Raw genomic sequence first — 17,772 nt, forward strand, 5'->3', positions numbered from 1 at the left:
AGGGAAGTTGAGGTACCCCACTTCCCCTTCAGGAAGAGAACGCTTTGCACTGGTATTGAGGACCACAAAAGAGGAGCTTGGGGAGAGGGAGAGAGGAGGAGGCCATGGAGGGTGGAATTTCTCTTCTGGCCTTCTCCTCAGTGCTCCAACAATAATCAAATATTGCTTCTACATGCAGAGAGACCCACAGCACTGAGAACTGCCAAACTCAGCTATGTACACAAGTCTGGTCAGAGGGGGACTCCTATTTAAAAACAGAGGATTAGGAGGTATTCAAGCTGAAGCCAATATAGGCAACAGTTTTTTGATTTAGAACTGACAAGAGACAAACCTAATCCAAATCCAACAGATCAGAACACTTAGAAATGCTGGAAACGAAGGCTTTCTGGATGCAGACAGGATTCAAACTACTTGCCTGGATTTTTCTTGCAGATAGCACTACTTTCACATCTGTTTTGTGCTGGTTTAATTTTGAAGATTTAAATGGTGTTTTGCCCTTTTTTAAAACCAATCTTAAATGAAAGGAAAATCTAGATCTCTCTGTAAGGGATCTGATTCAAATTTTCAGAAGAGTAACTGTGGATTTTCCTGGAAAAAGGAGTAGGCAGGAGAAAGTACTTAAAATTGAGACTGGACTTAAACACTTAGGTCAACTCATCTTTGGAAGTGTCATTCTACCAGGTTCAAAGGTTTGAGTCATTGAGGAGTTCTGCTTCATTAAAACTAATCTTCCCACAGTAGGAAAAAACAGACACCCAAAAATCAACTCCAGCAACTAAGCAGGGTCAAGAGAGAAAGCTTTGCTTAGAATTGTTGAGGCAAAAGCAAATGTTAAGAGCTTCCATGACATCAGGTTTCACTCAGCTTGTATTTATCCAGCCAGAAGACCAAAACAAAAATGTTTTACAAAAATGAGGCCTCGCAAAAAGGATGGAAGTTGCATAATGTCTATTCCATTCATTTCACATATTTACTCAAGGCATTTCCCCCCTAGAGAATAATTACATCACCACCACTCAGGACTCACTTTACAGAACCACAGAACATGAAGAGCCCTATTTCTTAAAAAATGATGAAAAAATCCCAAGTTTTTCAATATTATATGGTTTGGAAGGCATCCTTCAACTACTACATACTGAAATCAGCTTAATATGAAGGGAAACTCCATCTGCACAAATGCCTTTTTCTGTGCTTTTGAATAATTTTAAACAAAAATGCAAACCAACATGTATTGTTTAAGTACAGATATAAAACAAACCAGAAAAAGTGTGAGAGCTGTATAATGAGGAAAAGAAAATGAATTAGGAATGCCATTCAGCACGTGATATATTCATGTATGGACAGCTGTTTAATAGCAAAAGAGGCATGGATGCCTCAGAAAACCTGAGCATATCAATTTGATTTAAAAGATATAGTTATGATTAATATTTTTCTTCTTTTCAGTCATTATTAAAGTAGAAGTATTGAGTGGGAAACCCTAAAAGTTAAGAAATTTTCCTTAAAATTTATCTTCAAGGCATTTTTCATTTAGATCACTTGAAAAACTTCTTCGCAGTAGTTACAACTGGGATACGGGTAGTGAAAACTGGTCTAGGCCTGTTCTCAGCACTTGGACCAAAACTGCTTTTCTTCAGCTGAGGTTTTAAAAAGTTCCGTTAAATATTTTTAAAGGAGAAAAGTAAACCAGTTGTGTATAGTCACATTTCAGCTGGAGATAAGACCACAGGAAAAGCTGTTCTCAAGACATTTCCTACTCATATACAACCAAAACGTGTCAGAAGTCTCCACAGAAACCTCATCCTGAAGTTTCAGGATACAGATTTCAGTTTTCCTCATCCTTTCCTCCCAGAGACTCTGGTCATCTCTTAGACATCCTACTAAGTTCCCAATTTCACTACTTGCATTTTCCTGCTTCACAGGGGGCTGCTCTCTGCTCTGAGTATTGTTACACTGGTATTTCACTTGCAAATTCTGGAACAGAACACAACACGTGGTTAAAATGAAACTAATTACTATTAAAACCAGAACAAAGCAGGCACAGTAGAAACTGCAGACCCGGATGCTGCAAAAGCAAATGCATCCTCCTCTCACTCCTGGAGAGTGCTCTAGTTCATTTATTGCTAGTTTTCAAATTAAATATTACTGGTTATTACTGACTAAAACTCCTCTCAAGCCTAAATGACAAAGCCTTTAGCTTATCATGCATTCCAGGCTGTAATACTTTCTCAATGTAAACAGTCAATTCAATTGGTCTGACTTCATCCCCAAAATGTTTTTTTTTCTCTTTTATTTTTGGTTTACATCTCAAGATAAATTATAGCTGTTGCACTGAATCTCTTTGTCCACCTTGTCTTCAGGGAGATGAAATCATATCTTTGAAAATTAAACTTTTAACAACTAACAGGTGATGTGCTGACACAAAGCCAATTTCTGAACATCCAAATTCCAACAGGAACAAATCAGGGGTTTCTAAAAGAATTGTGAAGCCACTCCTGAAAAGAAAATTGAAAACAATATCCAGAAACCAAAGAAAAACGAATGTTGATACAATTCCACTGAGAAAACATGTATTTGCTACAAAGCCAACTACATGACAAGAAATCTGCTTATTGTACTTCAAACTAATCATCTTTCCCATCAGCATTTTATTGACTTGAGATTCATTTTCCGTGATTCCGGAAGGTTTTAACCCAATCAACCCAAATCAACCAAGGCTATTAAAGGGTTTCCTGCATTCTTCTCTCTGTGTATTCCACCCAATCCCCCTGGAATCTGCAGTTGCAAGAGTAAAGGTAGAATCATTTAACAACACTTTCTCTCTTATGCATTCCAATAAAAGAGTTCTCAGCCTTGGTTCAAAGTCATGGAAATCTGATGCAGTGAAAATCAGTTCAAGAAACTTTACTGCTTTGAACAGGCCGTGATGAAACCTTAACTCTCAGCAGGCCAATAGTTCTCTTAGGATGTGATAAAAACCCCAATCCTTTCAGTCTTGAGTATCTGAGCTATATCAAAACTAGGCCCCTTCAACAAAAAACTGTGAACTTTGCCAAGTTATTTTAAGTTTTGCATTTCTGTGAGGCAGATGACAGACTGCTGTTTATATAAAACACAAATTCAGGCCACAAAAGCCACTTCCACTTAGAGCCTTCTGATCTGACTTACATGTCTTTTCAGCTTTTCATCCATTATTTTTTTGTAAGAGACCCAATGTTATTTAACTTCCTTTTTTTTTTTTTTTTTTTTTTTTATTTCTTGTTTTTTAATTATTTCTTAATTATTCTTGTTATTTTAATTTCTTGTTTACTATTAATCTATAAAAGACATGAGAGTTCAATCGTCAGAGAAACCTGAATTTCAACTCGGGCCTTATTTACTACAGTGGCCACACCCTGAGTACTAATTTAAAGAGATAGCCTAGCTCTCCTCCACAAGAATCCTGATCTAACTCAACTCAGCCTTCATGCTTTTTCAGTGGAGCTTCCTCTACCTGGAAGTGCACTTTGCTGTTCCTCCTAACAGCTTACATATGTTCCAGAAATGCATTCAAACATGATTAAAGTGACTGCTGCCAGACGTTACCTGATCAAGTGCAGCATGTGGCACTTGGGGACATGGTTTAGTGTTGGACTTGGCAGCACCAGGTTAACAGTTGGACTTGATGATCTTGGAGAGCTTTTCCAATCTAAATGATTCCATGTATGCTTTGGTCTGGCTCTTAAAGAATACAGGAGACTACTCACATCCTGAGACCCGGGCCTGGCTTAGTCTTTAATGCTGCATTTCTAAACATTAAAGAAATCAAGAGGACTGGCTGTAACTTCCTTGGAGCAAAGCCCACATCCAGCCTGACCTCCAGTCCTCAGCCAGTGCCCAAGGGCAGGTGGGCTGGAGCATTAAAGGAACAAGCAAACTTAAAATGCTATTTTTCCAGAACATTCCCTCTGATTTCAGCCATGTGCAGCTGAGTGGTTCCCCAAGTTAGAAATGCTGTCTTCTTGTTTAGTCACCCAATGGATGCATTTAATTGTTTTATGAATCCATTCAGAAAGGTTTAGCACCATTTTTAGGGAAGGCACAGGTCCTACAAGCCCCCAATTTACTTCAGGCATCTTTGGGACAGAGTTTGTGGTACACCACCATAAAATGAACTGGTGTTTCTAAAGCTGCCTGCTTAAATAGAAGAAATGTATCTTGGTAGTGAATGCACATTTCAATGGTATAAAAAAGATATTGTCTATTAATTATGTCCTTAAACTTCATTACTCTCCAAGGATGGTTATTTATGGGAGTATCAGACTACCTGGAGCTTGAATCTGCTTTTAACTTAATGCTTTTTTACTGTGGACCCCTGAGCTCCCCTCTGCTTCCAAGCAGATTTCAGTGGAACATCTGCTTTGACAAAGAGTGCAAATCATTGTTTTCCTCCGTGACCCTGTGAAGATTTTGGTCAGGGAGCAGAACACAAGAGGTGAACAGCAGCTCAATTTGCTCAGCTTGCACATTGCAAAGTGAGCATCTGAAGTGAGCATTTAAACCTACTGCTCTCAGGAAGGACTTCCCTTGTGCAGCCAATCAGCAGCTGGATCAAGAATGCTTCTCACATTGAAAATTAATCACGATAAAAATGCAATGAACTGAGCTCCAGCACATGAACCCCCATTATTTGATTCTGGTGACATCAGAAAGCCTGAAATCAAAAACTCAGGTAAATGCAGGAATGCCTCAGATGCAATTTTAACTGTGGGGTTCAAGAAAAGCTTGTTTCACATTTCAAGAAAATATATGATCAACAGTACCCCAGTGCAAAAAAATCCAGAAACACCGCTGAGGAAAAGATCTAATGGAGAAAAGAGGTATTTAATTTTTTCTCCTACCTTCATATGTATGCAACAAATATAAATCAGAGTCTCATTTCTTCTGTATTCCTGTGCTCCTGCTGTTTTATAAACTTCTCCTTATCCTCATTTGCTATGACATTTTGGCAATTGAAAATTATTTACAGTGTAAAACAGATGATGGGGGAGGGGGAGCAGAAATCACTTGCAGGCCTGGCTCCTTCTGCCTTTAAATATGCTCAAGAGATTTCTGTTTTTCAAGGCAAAGGAGTATCTTTTTCCATTAGTAAGAAAGGTTGGACTACATACTGTAACTTGTGCAAGCTGTACATCTGAAAAGATCATACCTGGTGGGATGCATGGCAGGACCAGTTCTGACAAATGCAAACCACTGAAATTCATGTGAGTGGCTGCAATGCCCCCAGTGAAGTCTGTGGCCATTCTCCTGACTGACCTAGAACCCTTTTTTGACATAAACTGATACTGATGCACTGCTCTGCAGAGAAATTAAGGAGGGGATTGCAATTTTCTGAAGTTCACATTAGGGAAGACAAATAGGCAAGGCAAATAAGTGCAATAAGAAAAGAAGACAAAAGAAATTACCAACACTGAATGTGCCACTGAAAACTGTTGATAATGCTTAAAATTAATTTCTGCTTGTGCTGCAGAACTGATCCACTATTCTGACTATTCTCTGCAAGGCACACAACACTGCATGAACTGCTGCTGCAAAGAAGGAAAAGAAACAAGAACTCTGCATTTCTAGTTCTTTGGCATCCAGACTATTCCTCCAGAGTAAAGAAAGGAAGTATATCCACCTGCTTCGATATTAGTAACACTCAAAGGTACTTTCTGCACATTTACCCACAAAAGACACACTTGCATCCTATTTACAGTGGACATAACACTTTATTTCCATAGATAAAAAACAGGAAACAGTAAGCAACTTGGCTTAAGAAACCAAACTGGATACACTGCTTGTGCTGATGAGAGAATTGTTTTTTAATTTTTTATTCTAGGTAACAAGAACCATTAATGAATAAGTAAGAAAAGGAGGATATTCACTGTGCAACTTGTTTAAATGTGAAGTGTATTGAAATCTAAGGACATGAGACATCATAGTATATGTACTCTTACTTTTCGATGAGGAGTTGTACATACATGATAAAAATAAGCTACTTTCAAAATACAATGTGGGTAAGTCATAACTCCAGATTAGAACAGAATCCAGAACAGAACTTCCAGAACAACTGGAAGTATTTCAGAAGTTCAAATCTCAAATTGAACAAAAAAATCGCAGATCTGAGCGGATTATGGGCTAATTTCAGATTTACATCGAAGTTAAACCTCAGCAAAGGCCAGGAAAATTTAGCACCTCACCTTCTAAAGGATTAAAGTTGGTTCCATATTCTGCACACCGATGAACCAGTTTTTAAACCTTAGTAGGTTCCTTTCTATTAGGTCATGTCTGTCATTTCCCCTCCCATTTTTTTCTTCTGAAGTTTCTCTTTCCTATGACTGCTTTTGATATTTTATACTTCTCCTTCCTGGATGCAGAGGATTGCTTTTTGATTTAGCCAATTTATTAGCATGCCAGTTCACATGGTCTCCTTCCTATTAAGTCACGTTGCTGGTTTTACTTTGAATTGGTTGAAATGCTTTGATTTGGTCTCAGACCACGTGCTAACATGAGGATCTTTAAAAACTCTCCTGGAGAGAAGTCAGGATTTCTCTGGTTTTGTAAAGTAATAACTGCCAAGAGGTAAAAAGAACACAAACCAAAAATCTCAAAGCATTCAATTTCAAGGGGCTGTTTCTGAATTACACTGAAAAAGATGAATGACCTCAAGTTCAGAAAACATACTGAGCACTAAAGGCTAAAAAATTATACTATACAAAGTATGAAAAACATAGAGAAAGGGAAAAAAAAACCCCACCAGATTGAAACAGTAAGGGGTCTACAAGAAAGCTGGAGCGGGAAGGACTTGCAGTGATGGGACTACAAGGGGGAATCACTTCAAACTGAAACAGGATAGATTTAGATCAGATATTAGGAAGAAATTCTTCCCTGTGAGCGTGTTGGGGCACTGGCACAGTTGCCCAGAGAAGCTGTGGCTGCCCCATCTCTGGAAATGGCCCAGATGCTTCAAGGCCACCAGACTGGATATGGTTTGGAGCAACCTGGTCTAACGGGAGGTATCCCTGTCCATGGATGGGGGATTAGAACAAGATGAACTTCGAGGCCCCTTCCAACCCAAATCATTCAATGATAAAACCAGTACTAACTCTGGAAAGAAAGGAGTACCTGTGCTTTTGAGATGCATCTATGTATAGGAATAAAAAAAACCCCTGTAATACAGGTTACTAGGATTATCTACCTAGCCTTCAGAGGAGACAGCAAAAAACACAGCAAAACTGCCTAAAAATAGTTAAAGGGATAAAGAAGGAAAGTACTGTTTCCTTTAGCTATCCTTTCCTCCTATCTTTTACTTTTCCTGAAGTGATGTTACTTTTCCTTGTTTTTTTTCTCTTCTTGATGGTAACATCCTCAGACAGGTTCCCAAAACACACAGCACTTAAAGAAACACCTTTATTTCCCCAGCCTATTCTTAACTGCCTAAACTATCACTGCCTCATTCAACACTTGAAACAGTTAACCACTAACATGTGCTGCTCATTAGTAGAGCCTTAAGCTCACCTGTATTGCTCTGTTTCTTTAAAAGGGCAGCATTCAAAGCACCCTTCACCCTAAGAAGGCTTTTATTTGAGTTGTTATTGCTGTAAGCAGGAACCTAGCTAAAGGAAATGTTAATTTTTAAGGCCATCTATGAAGTTTAAAAGTGTTCTTTTAAAGAAAAGGCCCAAATAAAGAAAATGGAATGTCAACAAGTGAGGGGGAAAAAATATATATATTTGATGGTATGAACACCCTACAGAAAACAAGCACTCAATTATTTGGCATTATTACCAATATTGGTCTTTAGAGGAAGAAGAGACTTTATAGGAAGAAATCTTTTGTCCTTCAATGTCAAGAGCCATTATAAAATATATCTAAAATTGTGGTAAGGTCACGTTGCTTCAGTTTTAAATACTCCCAGAAAAGTGCTTTATAACTTTGTGCTTGAGTCAAAGAAAAACCTGTACCTTTTAGAGGCTCAGCACACCAATACACCTAAAGTCTCTTGTCCATTGAAACACTTGAACCTATGGCAAGAACATTGACACTAGCAGATGCACTGGAAAAAGAAACACTGCTTTGAAAGTAAGATCCAATTCAAGCTTTTCTTTAGTCATGCTATTAGAATTTGGCTCCAAACACTCCTCTATCTGGCACTTGTGCTTTTTGCTAGATCCCTACACCACAGGTATATACTTAGATGTCAACCTGGCCACATGAAAGTGATTGAAGCTTCTTAACCATTTTTTTTTTATTTAAAGCAAACCATTATTACAAAAAGCCCATATGCTGATGCTATTACAGTTGGGGTTTTCTGTCAAAAGTCTGCTTTTGCAATGTTGTTTGGGGGGGTAAACTTGCCATGTGTTAAGTTTTGTTTGACAACAAAACAGCTATGTAAAGATCTTTACTTGCATGTCTCATGGTGGTTTATGTCATTGGGCAAAGCATTTTCTTCCTCTGAAGCTCCTTCTTAAATGGAGGAAAAAATACTACTTTTGTCCAAGAAGATGAGGATGAGATAGTTATTTAAGGTATTCTCATTCTGATGTGATGAGGGGAACAGAGCAAGAACTACAACTGTAAGCAAATAAACTACGTAGATGGAGGGCAGATGAACAGAGTGCATGTGTACACAGACTCAATCAAACAAATTGCCAACAGCATGTGCAGTCTGAAAAGAAATCTGTAAATTGAACAAAAATGTTTAAACAAGGCTGTAAGCAGTCTCAGCCCTGTGTAAACATGGACAAGCTCTCTATTTAAAATTAATGTATATGCTTAACAGACAATTATAACCCAAACAAAGTCATCAGGCACAAAATCAAAGCAAGGAGGATGCAGCAATGTAGTCCACACACACTGATGGCAGCAGGAACCCCGAGTGTCTGTGTGGAAGGAGTGTGTTTACAAGTGGTGAGAGGGAATTCTATGCTGGAATGAACAAAAGTCATCAAAGCTCTGAGGCAGGGGTGAGGGTACCTTGATTTTGGCTTAGATGTGTGATCAGCAGAACACCCACTTCAGCTGTAAGATTTTTAGTTTGCTTGGGGTTTTTTTTCAGTGAAAATTCAGTTTGTGTTTAACTTTTACTGCTACTATTTCAGATAATTCAGCAAAACCTACCAGTTAGATATTCCAGGACAGCAGCCATGTACACAGGAGCACCAACACCAATTCTGTACTTGGGGTGGCCTTTCTTAATGTACCGGAGCATTCTTCCAACAGGGAATATCACCCCAGCCTTTGCGGAGCGGGAAGTCTTGGTTGACTTCTTCTTTCCACCCCTGCTGGACATCTTGTCTGTATCAGGTCTGAAACAGCACTCTGTATTTAGGAAGAAAGGAAAAAAAGAAAGGAACAAAAGATAAAGGGTTATTAATAAGGACTGATACTCTAAGACCACACACTGAATTCCAAGGCAAAGCATTTTGGGGTAGGCAGTGTATTAGAGTGTCCAAAACATACAGACAAGTTGCCTTTGAGAGTATACACAACAAGAACCTAAAATAATTTCACACAGAATGTCTACTTCCCATTGTAATTTGGCATAATTTTATACAGAAAATATATTTCCTAAAAATCTATTTTCCTGAAATTCCTAACAGATTAAACCCAGTACCACTAATGGAGCAAAGAGTGATAAGTACTGGATTTAAAATAGAACTTCTGCATTGAAGCAGAGGATGCTTTCTGCAAGAAGACTGACACAACCTCCTGATCTCCCTGAAAACCTTTTGAAGGGCATTTGAACAGCTGTAGTAGGGCAGTTATGTTCATGCATAATTTCATTCCAAACTAGGAGAAACTGTATGCACTAAAGCTTTAATAAAGTGTATTCACCTCCTTTAAAAACTTCATTTTCCAGATGCGTGAGAATTGACAGAATAAAGGCCTGGATGGCAAAATACATCTCCTGTACAGTAAATGCTCTATTTTTAGAAAGATCTGAAATGACCCTCTTGAGATTTGAATCTCCTGAAACAGCCATCTCCACAGTGAAGACCATATTGCTTCAACATTCCCTCCAGGAATCTGATGATCTTCTATCTGCCACCTTTCCCTAACAGCACAGTGATCTGAACACCCAGCACGTATCTGACAACTGTATCTCAGTTTATCTCACTGAGGGAACCGACTGCTGATACAGCTGTCAAACATATTCTGTACTCTCTTTGATTTCCGCTTGGGCTGTAAATAGAAGCTGACAAATCCAAAGAGGTGGAGGGTTCACAGGCTCCCAAGGTGTCTTTGAAGGTTTAGGCAACTCACTGGGTTTTGAAATTACCTCAGAGGAAAGGAGACAGTGCCCATCTCCCCATCTGTCCCCCCTCTCACGTCTGAACTCTAGGGAAAGCAGTGAAATGCATCAGTGATACACCTCTGTGCATCCCGCTTCTTCCCTTGCTGCACAAATCCTAACACACATGCAAATTCACTGATGTGTTTATACATTCCACAATGAAACCCCCTTTAATCCTGCTTTCCCATCACACCATTTCTCTATTTCCCCTACTTTTTACTTGTTTATTCTGAATTCTCTCCTTACCCTTATGAACCTAACTGTGTTTCCCACATGCCTGAATCCACAATGAAGTGATCTCAGAATTAGGCAAAACAGGTTCATCAATCCCACTTCTAGGTTTTGCAATTTCTGTTCTGTGCTGACACACCCTGCAGTCCCTCAATCCTCAATGAGTCAATAAGATTCAGGCTACAGAACTGCCAAACAAAGACCAGTCAGGATAGCTAAAGGAACATGAGTATCAGAGGTTTCTTTTCCTTTCCATTCCCACATTCCATTCATCAGAATCTACACTTGCACAGAGCATTAAGTATTTAAATGCAATGGGTTTACTGTTTTTTAAAGCTAAACAAAATAATCCCATCTTTGTAGATCAGATGAAAGTCACACTACATTTAGCAAACTCATGTCCAGAAACAGATAGGAATCCTTGGGAAGCCATCAAAAAGGCTCCTTCTCCTTTCATCTGCTGTGGACTCAGCTCTGTAACAACCATTAATCTGTGAAGAAGAGGACAAAAGCCAATTTTCTTGCCTTGAGAAATGACCCAAATGCAGCTCACCAAAGATTTTAAAAATATTCATTTAATTGCATTTTCTCCTCTAGTTAGCTTTGTCTTTGTTAGCAGGAAGGCTGGGTGGGGCTTTGACTTGTCTATAGACCTTCTGCCAGAATTATTTTCATATTTCATAATCCATTTTCATCAACAGTACTAGGGATGTTTAACCTCAAATGTTAAGAGGTTCACTGAATCAAACACCATGGAAAGGGGCATAAGAAATATCTGTGCTGCCCTGCAATATATTTGGTTTGTAATTGAGAGGTCAATGATGAAAAACATAATTTTTCTAGAGAAAGCCTGCAAGCCTTAAGCAATAAACTTTTATTAATCATTTAGTGTGTTTATGGGCTATCAGAACAGCTGGAAGAGAATACAGAAATCCTTGCTTGCTAATGTTTTCCTTCTTTGGGAGAGTGTCATCTGAGCTATCAGCTGCTGTAACATTTGCACCAAAGCATTCGTGAATAGGCAGTAATACAGAATAACACCAACCCATACATAAAATGGTGTCTTTTTTTTTTCTTTCATAAGCTTATTTTATCACCTCTTCAAATTTTACAGGTAATTCTCTCTTTATTTTATGCACTTGGCCACATTACTCACATTAATATTAGGATACACTGGACCTATCTTGACAGTTCACTTGATCCTTGTATATGGAACATTAAAGACCTTTCTAGCTGTAAGTTTATTTCTGAGGAGAAATTTTGCCTGAATCTGAAAGGTGCTGGTGCACAGCACTGCATAATAAATTAAGCAAGAACTTCTGAAACCTTTAATGTGAAAGGTGAAATGTGATACAGATGAGTTTCAGACATTCCCATCTCAAGGATCCCATTCCTACATGTAGTGAATCACTGATGTTCCGATTATTTAGATGTTGGGGGTGGAGGGAGGAAAACTTCAATTAGGTTTCAAGTACCACTTTTACTGTTACCAACCACGTAATTTGGAAGGTGAAAGTGAGAGCCTGGCATGGAAACCTTTTTCAGAGCTTAATTGTGTATTCAGGATCATTAATTTGCAGAACCTGTTTGTCCTGCCTTTGAGCTGCAGGATGGCCCAACCAACCCTCAAATGTCTCTTCCCTATTTCTAGTTCTCCACCGAAAAAGGGAAGGGAAAGAGATTTCAATTGCAAAAGACACAAGAAAATGTATTGAGATGAAATGTAAAGAGCATGGCAGCAGATCAAAAACCAAAGAAATCTGTGTGCCTTACATGTTCCAAAATGGTTTATCTTTGTAACACCAGAAACTTTGGAATGCTGCCAACACTAATGAACTAGAGCTGTTTGCTGAGTCACTGGGAGCCACAGATCAGAGAGGCAACCGAAGGCAACCTTATCACACGCGACATAGTTCAGACAAGATTTGAGCAGTATAATCAAACTAAGTAAATATATCTTTAAATAAATCACAGTCAATGGACCAGTACTTTCCTTTCTTTCTTCTGTCCTGCCTTTGCAATTGAATTATTGAGAACTTTACCAAATACGTTGCAAAGTCGCCAAAGATTTGACAATAAAATGATTTTGTTTCAATGTGAGAGTTCACAAAATTATCACTGTGATAATCAGGGGATATCACTGAGGAGTCAAGTATCAGTTCACCTTTGACTTCAAATCAAATTTAACATTATATTCTTCAGTGGCTCTGCTGTGCTTGGACACAAATTGCCCTAGATACAGAATTTAGCACTTGATTCACAGCCTTTTGAAACCCCTTAAAGACTGGGCAAGATTCACACTGCTTTCTAAGACCTCCAAATGCATAAACAAGATTTGATGGTGTATTAATTGGGTCACAGCAAAGATTCAAGCTACAAGACTCCTCTGCTGTCATATCTTTGTGAGCCAGAAAGACATTTCCTAAGAAACAACCTTAAGGTGTAGTGATGAAATCAGCATAATTAACATTTGTCTCTTTGAAATTGGCTGGAGTAACTCTGGTTGGCCATATTTGTGTGAAGACATACTCTGCTGAACCACACTTTCAAATACCATCTTCCTCAAATGCACATAGGCATCTGTTTTTCTGAAAGGTTTAACATCACATAATTTTTAAAGTACAGCCTGAACATCCTGGTAAAGCAACACCCAAATTCCAAATACCAGCACTTCATTAGTTCAGTTGATTTGACACTTTGATTAAACAGCAGTAATAAACCCAGTCTGTTATTAACAGTTTTCAGGTACTGGTTCCTAATGACTACAACAAATTACTATGAATCTTACTGCTGTCAGACAGAGGCTGTTCTGATCATGGGCTCACACTGGTGTATTAACTGCAGTCAGCAAAGAGATGATTTAATTTAGATCTACATCATCATATCAGTAAGTAGTGGAATTCAGGAGATCATTACTACAATAGGAAAAATACTAAGATGTAGTAATTTTTTCTTTTCTTTCAGTACAAAGACTAAGCTGGAAAGTTCATTTCTGTATCACAAGAGATTAACTACAACACTATTTTCTTTCTATTGTTTCAAAAGATTAACAATGTAAGTGCTGCTATTCTCTCTTAAATCTATTTATGTCCCATAATAGCCACTTTCTGAACTCTTGCTGAAAAGGTGCATTTGACTTTGCACCTTTTGACAATTTGGTCAATGAACTTGCTCTGTTCTTAGCTAATCAGAAGCTACTCGGGCATATTTATAAAATGGTATACAATGATCTCTAATAATGTTTGCCTGGCACAACAGTGCCTCTGCCCGGGACTGTGGTTTTGAGGTAAAACAGTACTAAAAAGAGCCAATCACTCAGTTATCATTTGATCTGATGTGATTTCAAACTTTAGCTCAAGTTCTTTATCAAAGCAGTAGTGCTTTGAGGTCTGAAACAGACAGAAGAGTGAAACCAGTTGTAAAACAGTTGTTTCAAAACTCCATTAACTTCTCATCTGAGAAGGCAGCACCATACATTTATTTTCATTTGGAAAGCCAAGAGAACATTCCTCATCTAGGAATGAACAATAGGTGTACTTTCTGTTGACAATTTAGACAATTAAAATTTCTATACCAGTAACATAAAGGATGGGAAAAAGAGGCATAACGTTTTCACAAAATCTGTGTGCTAAACAAAATACTGTTGCACAATTGTATTCAACTGGCAGAAGTCCCTCCCTCCCACAGTGGGTCTGAAACACCAAAACAAATACCCCTTAATGTGCAAACCTCCACTAAGAACAGTGCTGGGAGTGTGACGAGTTTCTGCTGGGCATCCTGCCACCAATAGTCAGGAAAACGTAAATACAATTGTCTTCACTGACCACTGCTGGGAGAACTGGCCTGAAATAACCATTTATACATTATAGGTTTTTTGTATACTAGATAGAAAGCATAAAAATTTATAGAGGGCCTTAAGTCACTGGACTATTTGTGAATTCAATGCAGAAAAACTGTTTTAAATAAAATTTTGAAAACAACTTTGTCCCTTGACATTTTTGTAAGAAAATAAAAACATAATAAAGAATTCATGTCGATGCTTCCAAGGCAAAATTCAGATGCAGAACAAAACTTAAAATAGATATTATACTGCTGAGAGAAGGGATTGCAAGAACTTGACCCATCAAGGAGGTCATGAATGGTGTGATTCTTGCATCACTCCTGGAGCAAAGACCATGAATGAGCTGAATTCTGACTATCCTATCTTTAGAACGGGTCTGGGTAAGGAACTGTAGCTTCTTTATGTGTTCACAGCATCTTTCCCTACCAAACAAGCTAGCCAGCCCTGCTGTCTTTCCACAAGCGCTGCATTTTCTCTTCCAATTTACCTCTTAAGATGACAAAATCTAATGCTCAGCACTGCCCACAGGGCCAACATTTCCTCTCCCAATGGAGGATCTATCTGGAGGTTTTTTTCTCCTCTTGAGGCATCAGTTCCAGATCCCTGCTCCTTTATCCCTACTTTATAACCTTGCTGGGGAAGGAGTACCTTTTCTGTGGAACAGACAGCAGGCCTTGATCCTAGCTGACAGAGTTGCACAAAAATATTTCTGCCCTTTTCTGAGGGCAAAGGTTAATGACTGTTATTCCAGTGTGTGATTATATCACCTACCTTATCAAGAGAATATCTTTTATCAAAGCTCACTGCTATGTATTGGCCAAACTAGGGAACTCCTAAGAACAAATTTAAACACACTGGTTTCTTTTAAGACTCAGCTTGCAGTGGTGGACTTTGCTTTTTGCTCATGCTGATCTAAAAAATAAGCAGTGTTTAGGCACTTTACTGTCATTAAGTCAAATTCTAGTCTTGCCACTAGTTTCTAGACCAGTTATGGCTTAATCTACACTGTCAACATTTGGCTTTACTAGCCATCAGAAGGGTACAGCACACATAGCAAAGCAAAGTTGCTCTTAAGAATCCCAGAAGGCCTGGATTTCAGTGTGAAAGGTTATGAAACATAATGCAACAAAACAACCAAAACTCATTACTAAGTAAACAATGTAATTCCTTTCTTTCACAACACTTGGAAAAAAAAGCCCCAGACTCCCAAACATACTGGGTAGTTTTCTAGGGACTACCTGATGCAAAACCTTTCATACCAAACTGCATTAAAACATAATTTTCAAAGCAACTGTAATTGTCTTGTTCCAACATAAGTCTCTCAACTCTGGGCTGTCCCTGAGAACTCAGGTACTGTTTTTATTAATTGCACTCTTGCTCCTTCGCTCATTTATTCTTTTACTCTTCAGAATGGGGGACACAGTGGATCTGGCAAGTTCTCTAGACCTGTTGCTAAGTGACAGCCACACAGTCCTGGGGAAAAAAATGGTTGTTCCCTTGCATGGTCAGGAGATAAATAACAAGCCTCATCCAAGTATATTTCAACAACAAGTCTCCTTTCATCTCTACAAATGAAGCAACCTCAGCTTTACACCACCCTGCTCTCATAGGAGCTAGTTCCAACTACTGGCTTCAGACACAATTTTATGGGCCTTCTCCAACTTACTTTTAAAGACCACGGGAAAAAGAAAAGGCTTACAGGGAGACGCAAAGCACAGGAACAGTGTGCTGCCCTCGCTGTCTCCTACACGCACAAACACGGCAGCCTCGGCCCTCGGTCCCAGCGCTGCCGTGCTGGGGCCGGTGCGGAGCGCCAGGACCTGCATTCACCTGCGCCCTGCAGTACTCGCAGTCCCCTCCGAGGAACACCCACACCCAGACAGTCCCAATGGGCTGCTCAAACCCTGCAGGCAGACATATTGCAGCCTCTACGAGAAGTGACAGTCCTAAAAGAATAACGAGCACCCGTTCCCAGACAAACATTTATTTTTGCAACTCTCGGAAGCCTCTGCTTACGGTTTAGAATACATCATCTGGCTTTTTCAAAATTAAGTCATTCACACGAGGCAGGTAACTTTTACACGACCGGTTCTTCATCCCGAAGTGAAACACACGGAAAACGCGTCCTGCTGTTTTTTGCCTTGTGCTTTTTGCAGTCTCCCTCGATTATCCTCCCCTGCCCGGCGACCCGCGGTGGGAACGGCGAGGACGGAGCCCCACGGAGCGTGGGGCAGCAGGGACGGGGGGGACCGCGGCTCCACACCCCCGGCCGCTCCGGCACCCCCGCGGGCTCCTTCAGCCCCACACCGTCATTCCACAGCGGATTCCATGGAAATACAGCCCCGCTGCCACCATTTCGCGGGGCGCGGGTGGATCTCCCGGCTTCACCCGAGGCACAGCAAGAAGCAGCTGAACTGACTCCCGGTTTCCCTCAGAGGAGGGGACCGGCACCCCTCCGTCCCACGGCGCGCCCGGCCGGCTCGGCCCCCCCCACCGCCGCCGGGTGTCACCGCGCCGCGACGGAGCCCCCCGCGCCCCCTCCTTCCCGCAGGGCGGGCGGGCCACGGCGGCGACTTACGGCGCGGGCAAGATGTCTCCGGTCGGCCGGCGACGGCCCCGCTCCCGTCCCCGCTGCCGCTGCTCCGCTCCGCCCGCGGGGCCACCGAGATCGGCTGGACGGGCTGCCGGAGCTCCCACAATGCCCCGCGCGCCCGCGCGTCACATCCACCGCCCGCCCCTGGCGGCGGGGCCGACCCGCCAGCCCGCACAATCCACCGGGTCCCTCACGATTCCCTCACGGGCTGCCCACGATCCACTCACAGTCTTCACGATCCACTCACGGTCCCGCATGGCTGAGCCACCGGTGCCGCGATCCCGGAGGTTCCCAGGGGCCCTGCTGGCTCTCCTCCCGCCCGCACGGGCCCCAGGCGGCAGCTGGCCCGGCCCGGCTGTTGAACAGCCCGGTCCCTGCGCGGGGCTGCGCTTTGGCACCGCGGCCTCCGCAGCTGCTGCCGGCCGAGCCATTGTGTACAAACGTGTTGGCTCCCAGATTGTCAGGACGGGGAGGTCAGAGCGAGGGGTTCGCGCTGTGCTACTCCGAAGAATGAAGTTCATGGAGGGAAGAGCATGAGCAGCTGGATTGTTCCATGAGGGACACGCACTTTCTTCCTTGTGCTATACAAAAATGGCTCAGTGCCATTTTACCGAGGCCCCAGATGGAGCCTTTGTAGCCTTTTGTGCCTGGGCCACACGGATGTCCTTGTGCTCACCTTGCCAGGTTGGTAGCGCTGGGTTGCCGCTGCCTCTTGCCCCACGCCCTGTGCCAGACCGAGGGTTCAGTCCCTTTGCCACCTCTCCTCTCCTGCCTCCCCCAGTTGCCTCA

General features: G+C 41.1%; 1 protein-coding gene across 5 annotated transcripts in view; it reads right to left on the bottom strand.

The window, feature by feature from the left end:
• LOC134558887 (core histone macro-H2A.1) overlaps positions 1-17,120 on the bottom strand; it is a 41,313-nt gene extending 24,193 nt beyond the window's left edge. For 3 of the 5 annotated variants that reach the window (XM_063413182.1, XM_063413180.1, XM_063413179.1), the window contains exons 1-2: positions 16,969-17,118; positions 9,142-9,342 (exon numbers count right to left, since the gene is read on the bottom strand). In XM_063413182.1, the coding sequence (XP_063269252.1) occupies positions 9,142-9,313 (172 nt within the window). In that variant the 5' untranslated portion in view covers positions 9,314-9,342; positions 16,969-17,118. Of the gene's footprint in view, positions 1-9,141; positions 9,343-16,968 lie in introns of all 5 variants that reach the window. The other 2 variants (XR_010082426.1, XM_063413181.1) reach the window with 2 other exon arrangements.
• Positions 17,121-17,772: the final 652 nt, after the last annotated feature.

This window comes from Prinia subflava, chromosome 16 (assembly GCF_021018805.1).
Source record: "Prinia subflava isolate CZ2003 ecotype Zambia chromosome 16, Cam_Psub_1.2, whole genome shotgun sequence".
In the NCBI taxonomy this organism is placed as follows: Eukaryota; Metazoa; Chordata; class Aves; order Passeriformes; family Cisticolidae; genus Prinia; species Prinia subflava.